General features: G+C 52.8%; 1 protein-coding gene across 1 annotated transcript; it reads right to left on the reverse strand.

Annotated features, from left to right (window-relative positions):
• Window positions 1-2,819: 2,819 nt before the first annotated feature.
• TMEM221 (transmembrane protein 221) lies at window positions 2,820-8,092 on the reverse strand (the record flags this gene model as incomplete). Its single annotated transcript, XM_077777002.1, has 3 exons — window positions 2,820-3,341; window positions 5,934-6,019; window positions 8,028-8,092. Coding segments are annotated over 3 exons (621 nt in total), but the record flags the coding sequence as incomplete, so codon positions are not given.
• Window position 8,093: the final 1 nt, after the last annotated feature.

Here is an 8,093-nt window from a genome sequence, read left to right on the forward strand (position 1 = left end):
TAGTTCAGACGCCACCCACACCTGCGGGAGCCTGAGAGCAAGGGCCTCCTTATTATTATTAATTGAGGTGAAATTCACATCACACAGAACTCACCTTTCCAATGTGAACAATTCAGTAGCATTTAGCGCACTGAGAAGGTCTTGCTACCATCACCCTTGTCTAGTTCCAGAACATTCCTATCACCCGAAAAGGAAACCCTGTCCTCATGAGCAGTTACTCCCTTCCTCCTCCTCCAGCCCTTGGTAACCACTAGTCTGCCTCTATGGACCTGCCTGCTCTGGACGTTTCTTTTTTTTTTTAATTTTTTTTAATGTTTTATTTATTTCTAGGAGAGAGAGTGAGACAGCGTGAGCAGGGGAGGGTCAGAGAGAGAGGGAGTCACAGACTCTGAAGCAGGCTCCAGGCTCTGAGCTGGCAGTCAGCACAGAGCCCGATGCGGGGCTCGAACCCACGAACCGCGAGATCATGACCTAAGCGAAAGTCGGACGCTTAACAGACTAAGCCACCCAGGCGCCCCTGCTCTGGACGTTTCTTACACACGGAATCACACACTATGTGCCCTTTCGTGTCTGACTTCTTTCGCTCAGCGTGATGTTTTCACGGTCATCCACCTTGCAGCGTCGTGTCCATGCTGCGTCCCTTTGTATGGCCGCATAGCATTCCATTGTATGGACGGATCGTCTTTTTTTAATCCACATACCTGTTGAGGGACATTTGGGTTGCTCCTACCTTTTGGCAGGTGTGAGCAGTGCTGCCGTGAACATGTTTGTGAAAGAGTTTGTTTGAATGTCTGTTCTCAGTTCTCTTAGGCTTCCAATTTTGCACCCGCCCCATGGTCCTTGCCCTGGGGACGAGGCTGAGGGCTCCGGCCTCTGGTTCCCCTGCCCGGTGCAGGGGGTGAGGCACTCCGCCCTGGTGGGCAGCTGTGGTCCTCTCCTCCCTCCTCTTCTCTCCCACCCGCTCCGAGTCCCCGGGGCCTGCCCCATTCCGGGGGATCCTCAGAAACTGCCCATCCCAGGCTCTGTCCTAGAGCCCACTGTGAGGTTCCAGCCATTGCCACCAAGTGGCCTCACAACCTGGCCCTCAGTCTTCCCATCTGTCAGTGGGGTTGTCCTGAAGATTCACTGAGGCCAGGAAAGTGGCTGGCATGTGCCTGCAGAACCAGGCACGTGAGAAGGATGTGACATTTACTCTTGTTTGTTTTTTAAAGTAAGCTCTATGCCCACTGTGGGGACTTGAACTCATGACTCCAAGATCAAGAGTCACATGCTCTACTGACTGAGCCTGTCAGGTGCACCAACATTTATTCTGATTGCATCTTCATGGACATTTATTAGGATCTCCGGGAACCCATGTTGACTGGGTGCCCCACGTATCAGGCGCCACGTGGAATGTTCATGTGGGTATCGCTCCGCTCCACTCCACCAGCCAGGAGGTAGTCTGCGCCCTCCTGGCGGCCCTGGGAGGCGGCAGCCAGAGTCAGTGGGCCACCTGGGTCCGGGCCTATCTGATCAGCAGGGTCCCTGCCGGGGTTAGGCAGGGTGACCCCCCACCGCCGGGTGCTGTCACCTCTCTGTCCTTTGGTGAGGGTCCTAGGGGGGCTTTAAGCTACTATGTGGCTGAGCCACCTCTACTCCGTGGGCCTCAGAGTAACTGTGTGGTCCAGGAAGGGACACACTGAGAGAATTCTGGGGCTTTCTGTCCATTTGGGGTTGGGATGAAGGCCAGGCATCCCCACCCACAGTGAAATTTATATGCATGAGGATTTGTGGGTGAGGTCTACAAGGAGCATACCCTTGCTCCCCACTTCTGCCTCCCCACCCCCACTCCTGTCACCCCACCCATCACCCTGAGCCTGGGCTTGGCCACACAGCATGTTTGGATGTGGCTCAAGTGACAAAGGAGACAGTGAGGGTTGGAGTTTATTTGACGGTCGTGCAGAACGGAAGTGGGGCCAGGGCCTCTGGAGACCGCTGGGGCTCTGAGTTACCCACTCCACGCCTTGTCAGTTTCGTGAGCCCCAGAAAGCGGTCACGGACCCCACCTTTTCCTGCCACCAGGCACCCTGACTGACAATGGTACAGGGTGACATGCATTGAGGACCTACTGTGCACAGGCACCTGGAGTTGCTTACACCGAGTCTCGCAGGAGCCCTAGGAGGTGAAGCTGCTTCTGTTCCCATTTTATAGACGAGGAAAGTGATACACAGAGCCGCGAAGCCCTCCGTCACAGCCAGAAGTCTGGGTCCAGCCCTCCAGGTTTACCCGTGGCCCCAGGTTGCTCTGAGCTCGGCACACAGATTTCAAATGCTCACAGCCTGGAAGAAGTTGCAGAGTCTGAGACTTGCACTGTTGGCAGCATGGGGGTTACAGAACCTGGGTTCAAATCCTGCCTCTGACGCTCAGTACTGGCCATGGGACTCCTGGTGAGTCACTGCCCCTCTCTGGACCTCGGTTTCCTCATCTGTAAAACGGATGGAGACATTTAGAGAACCACTGCATAAGCCCACCTCTCCCCTCCTGCCTACAGCATCCGGACGGCTACATTTCCCAGCCTCCCCTGCTGGGGGATGTGGCCGTGTGACTCTGTTCTCTCAGATGAGGTACAAGCAGGAGGGTCCCCAGGCTTCCCAGGAAGATTTCCAGAAGATACTGAGCCCACCCTGGCCTCTGCCTTTCCCTCTGAGAGAAAGTGAAGGGTGGAGCCCTGGCAGCCATTTTGTGCCATGAGGCAACCTTCAGGACAAAACCCAGGGATACTGTGAATTGAGCCGAGACCTATACTGCTGCTATGGCTGAGCCTAGACCTATCTGTACAGAGTCCTCTTCCTGCTGCCTGATACCCCAGATATCGGTCCTCAATCCCTGGGTTCACACCAGGGTGGAGTCCTTCCCTGAGCCCCCTGGCCTGTGGCCCAGCATGCTGCGCATCTCATGGGTGATCCCTTCCCAGTGCCCTCTGCCCGCTGACACTGCCCGGTGCATGCGGGATAAATGCAGGCTGCCCTCCCGGCCTCCCCCCTTGGTTGCAGGCACTGTAGCAGCGCCTGTGGGCCTGAGGGGGTCCCCAGGTTCTGGGAAGGATGAGTAGGGGGTCCAGTGGCGGGTACCCTGCTGAGGCTGAGCCCCGGGGCTGGCCTTGGAGACTTCAGCCGGGCGGACAGGGTCATCCTCAAAGTGCGGTGGGGACAGTTCGTGGAGGCCACGGCGGGTGGCCCGGGCAGCTCGGAGCAGAGTGTGAGTCAGTGCCGCCACCAGGACCAGAGCGCCCACTCCGAGGATGGCGGCGGCTGCCGCTCCGGTCTCGATCTCAAAGAGCAGCAGGGCGTAGACGGACAGGGCTGGGGAAAGAAATGGCTCTCATTTACTCAGTCCACAAACGTTTGCCCCTGGAGAGCTCCCCAGGGGGCAGTCACAGACACCCGTACAACACACTAGGCACATAGCTTAACTTAGCGAACCCTCTCACATCGTTGTCGCATCCATTTTACTATAAAATGGTAAATTTCCATGCCTTATTATGTGTACTTGACTGCAAGTCAAGATCTCAGGCTTTCTGAATCCCCGCGATCAACTTTCAGTGAATCACAGCCCCTCTCTGGCCTCAATTTGCTGGTCTGAACAAGACAGTTGATGACCTGACCTTGAGGACCGACCTGTACTAGTTTTCTGTTGGCTTGTCCAATGCCTTGTTGGCATCATTCTTTTTGATGAGGACCGTCTCGTGCATTGTAGAACATTTAGCAGCTTCTACCCACTAGATACAACAGCATTCCCTCCTGCCCTGTCACGACAACCAAAAATGTCTCCAGATATTCCCAAATGTCTGCTGGGTCAGCAGAATCAGTTCCCATTGAGAACCACTGGTCTGGCGCCGACCCTCACCCTGATTGCTAAAGTAAGAGCACTGACCCACCTCTCTGGCGTCAGTGATGTGTATGGTACTAGGCTTGGCCAATCAGAGCATTGATTCCCCCGGTTACAGTGATTGGTGCAGGGCTATCACATGATCCAAGCTCAGCCAATCAGAGCCTGCCCTGGGACTATTGACTGGGATATGGGTAGGGAGGAATTTTCTTACAGCAGCAGCAGGGGACTTGGTAGTGGAGAAGCCTAGAGTGGATGGAAGACTTTTTGACATTTTGTGGGCTGTTTTTACGCTTTCTCCAGCTCTACACTTTCTTTTGAGATGCCACACTGCATCATGTTTGACATATTTAAGTGAGGCCAAGGACCTTTTTTGCTCTAAACATTTTTTAAAAGTTTTTTTTTTTTTTAATTACTCTTTTGGTTCTTGGTTAGCAACGAATGGATAATTGGATGATCGCTGGACATGCTCAGGAATTCTTGCTGAGTGAGGTCACCTAACCTCAAAAAGAGTCTAAATGGGAGCTGAACAAATTCTTAATTTAACACTTAATGAGGCTGACATAGTTACCTTTTTGTTTCTCTTTGTGAGTTTTCTTGTATATTAGAATGAGCATATCTTATTCTCCAAGTCTCCAACATTTTTTTGCCAGCTTGTGAAAACGCTCAAGGTTGTAAGCATTGTGTTGAAAGCACTTACAGGTATAGGCATCTTTCTCAGGGAATAGCAGGTTAAGAGGTGAAGCGAGAGGCATTTCTGATTACCTTTTGATCACCTGGATCTAGCCGCACCTGAAGTCAACAACACCCCTGATCTTTATAGATACACCAGTCACCCCATCCACTCTTTTTTTTTTTTAAGTCACATCTGAAGCATTTTGTTAAGCCAAACAACAAAAGTTAGGCAGAATTTCCCGCAGTTTACATACACTTATATACCCTTATATTCCCATAATGAACCCTAGGCTCACACCTCACAAAGAAATATTGTAAATATATCTTCCAAGCATCTATTTCTCTGTTGCAGGAATAAGAATAAGGCAATCAGAGCAAATCCTTTGTTTTTCATGCAGCTGGGTATTATTTTCTTCCAGTAAAACAGGTTGCTTAGAGGGGTGCCAGTAATTTCTGGATGATTCAGCACTGAATCTGCAGCCCCATCAACACATTTTCCAAGATTAGAACAAAATAGAAGATGTCAGGAGTCTCTTTAAAGAAACTTGATGATTTGATTCCTTTGGCAGCAAGTGTGGGTGAGAGACTAAGAAAAGTTACTACACGTCAGGGAAGGAAGGACGGTGTGTTGTGTCCTCCGGGCACCCGTGTTATTTGTTTTTGCTCTGCTTCATGTTTCACATGATTTACAACTGCATTTCGGGTTTATAAAGCATTTTTTCTTTTTTTTAACGTACGCCATTCTTGAGCTGGAGGTTCTGATATTTATAACCAAACGGTTTTTGCCAGGACCGACCTGTGAAACCCTATCTGTAGAAAACCACCAAGGACGTGGACGCTTTTGTTCAAACCAAATGTGAAAAGATGACAAGGGGCGCCTGGGTGGCTCAGTTGGTTAAGCGTCTGACTTCGGCTCAGGTCATGATCTCACGGTTCATGGGTTTGAGCCCCACATCGGGCTCTGTGCTGACAGCTAGCTCAGAGCCTGGAGCCTGCTTCAGATCTCTGTCTACCTATCTCTCTGACCCTCCCCTGCTCACGCTGTCTCTCCCTCTCTCTCAGAAATAAATAAAAAACATTAAAAAAAAAAGAAAAGCTGATGAATCCAAAAGTGTTCTGAAGACAACTACTGCTCATGGACCCCTCGCTGGAATCAGATGCTTTCATGGGCTTTCGTGGGGTTTCGCCCAGAATGCCCTCAGCAATTCTGTAAGGTGGGGACCATATGCCTCTTTACTGATGAGGCAACTGGGGTACAAGAGAGTCTGCCCAAGGTCCCAGAGCAAGAAAGTGTCAGAGCAGAGAGTCAAACATAGGCGGTTATGGGGCCATTACACCCAGCCACTCCAGCCCAGGGCTCTACCCACCACATTCCATCCCCCAGCACGCACCTGCTAAGTAGACAGAGACCCCGCAGCAGAAGAGGCCAAGGGCCACGTGTCTGAGGAGGCGGCAGTCATAAAGAAACCAGTCAGACCTGGGAGGGAGGGGGCAGGAAGAAAAAGGGCTCAGGGGGTGGGGATGGTGGGGGAAAGCCAGGGAGGAGAGGGTGGGAGAGTGGCCCAGCTTTGGGGGATCTGAGTTCTATGTGAGGACCTAACCAGCCAGCCAGCCATCTATCTCTCCATCTACCCACTCATCCATCCTTCTTCCCATCCACCTATTCCCATTGATTATTCAACCGTAGAGCCAGCCAACCATTCACCAATGCCCTATTGACCCATCTATCCACTTGTTTAAACAGCCACCATCTGCCCATCTATCTGCCATTCATCCATCCATCCATCCGCTCATCCTTCACCCACCCATCCATCCATCGTCCATCTCACATTCACCATCAGTCAACCCAACCGACTATCCATCTGGCCATTCATCTGTACTTCACCGCTCATCCATCCACTGTGCCCCCCCCCCTCCCGTGACCTCTCCATGAACATCAATCAGTCCATGCAAACATCCAACACTCATTGAAGCAGCTATGATGCCCGGACACTTGCTAGACACCTGACTTCCAGTGCTTTACACACCACAAACTCATTTGGGACACAAAGGAACTGAGATTAACTTGCTATCAGAGATCATGGAGATCCCCAAGAGCCGAGACTGACTGAGGACTTAGTTTGGAGGCGGGCACTGTGCTAAGTGCTTCTGCTGTGTGCATTCTCCCTTCCCCGCTCCTGGTGGCTTAGGAAACGGAGGCTCTGAGAGCTTCCGTTAGCACTCGTCTCCCTCCGGTACAGTGGAAGCAGCCTCCTCTCTGGTCCCACCATTTTTGCACGATGGCTGGAGGGGGTTATTTCAAACCTAAGTCAGAACATGCTCCTCCTTGCTCACAACTCTCTCAGGCAGAATAAACTCCAAAGTCTACACCACAGCACAGAAGCCCTGCATGGTCTATTTCCTCTGATTTCCTTACCCTTATCTCCCTCATCTCTCCCTCCAGCCACACCAATCACCTCGACCTTGCTCTAACACCCCAAGCTCTTTCCTGCCCCAGGGCCTTTGCACATGCTGTCCCCCCCCCCCGTCACAGTCCTCCAGATCTTCTGCCTCTTTTCCTCTTTCAAGTCTCAGCTCAACCCTCCCCCAATGGTCCCACCTCAACAACACTTACCCGTTCCTCTTTCCCACATCACCCCATTTTCTTCCTTTCCCAGCATTCATCCTCACTTGACGTTACTGACCTGTTGTCTCTACTATCTACCCCATGAGGGCAGGTCTGGATCCACCTGGTTCCTGCTGTGTCCTCTATTCCCAGTAATGGGTCAGCCCCCTGCAGGCGCCCCATACATATTTGTCGACTGACTCCTTATGCTATCCACTAAATAGTACGCAGTTTAGGTGGGATCTGCTCCTGTGGCAGAAGTTCCCACCCGCTCAAATTCGTGGAATCCTGGACCGTGATTCTGGCTCTCCTCTCCCCAGCAACCTGGAGGGAAACACCTGGATGCCGGGCAGCGGGGCAGCCGAGTCCTTGACTCAAGGAAGGTTCCTCACTCTACATTCACTGCCCCCCCCCCCCCNCCCACTTCCAAACCAGGCAGCCCAGATAGATCAGCCTACCCAGTCTGAGACGCAGGGTAAGAAGGGAGGTAGCAACGCGGGCCGCCTAGGGGAGAAGGGGGTGGGGGACCTCACTGAGCTAATCCTTGGGAAGCAAGAGGCACCAAGAGCTTAGGGTTCCCTAAATGACAGGCGCTATCAACACAGGAGCTAGCTCACCCTGGGCCCTCAATGAGCCTCAGTTTCCACATCTGTAAAATTGGCACCTGCGGTAAATTTTCAACTGCTGTAGGGTGGAGGGAGAGAGGGATGATAGGAGCTGGGGATGGGGAGAGGGGAGGAAGGGAGGGCGGGATGGAAGAAAGGAGAAGGGGACAGGGGACGAGGGAAGCCCCCCCGCCCCCGTCAGGCTGAGGCCCAGAGACTGGCGGCGGCTCGCCTGGCTCGCCCAGCCCCCCAGCCAGGCTTCGGGGTGGAGGGGCTTGTCCTTCCTGCTGGGACCGGGCCCCCGCGCCAGCTCGGCGCCCAGGTGGCCGCAGAGCGCGGCG

Source organism: Crocuta crocuta, unplaced genomic scaffold (assembly GCF_008692635.1).
Source record: "Crocuta crocuta isolate KB4526 unplaced genomic scaffold, BGI_CrCroc_1.0 scaffold77, whole genome shotgun sequence".
NCBI lineage: Eukaryota > Metazoa > Chordata > Mammalia > Carnivora > Hyaenidae > Crocuta > Crocuta crocuta.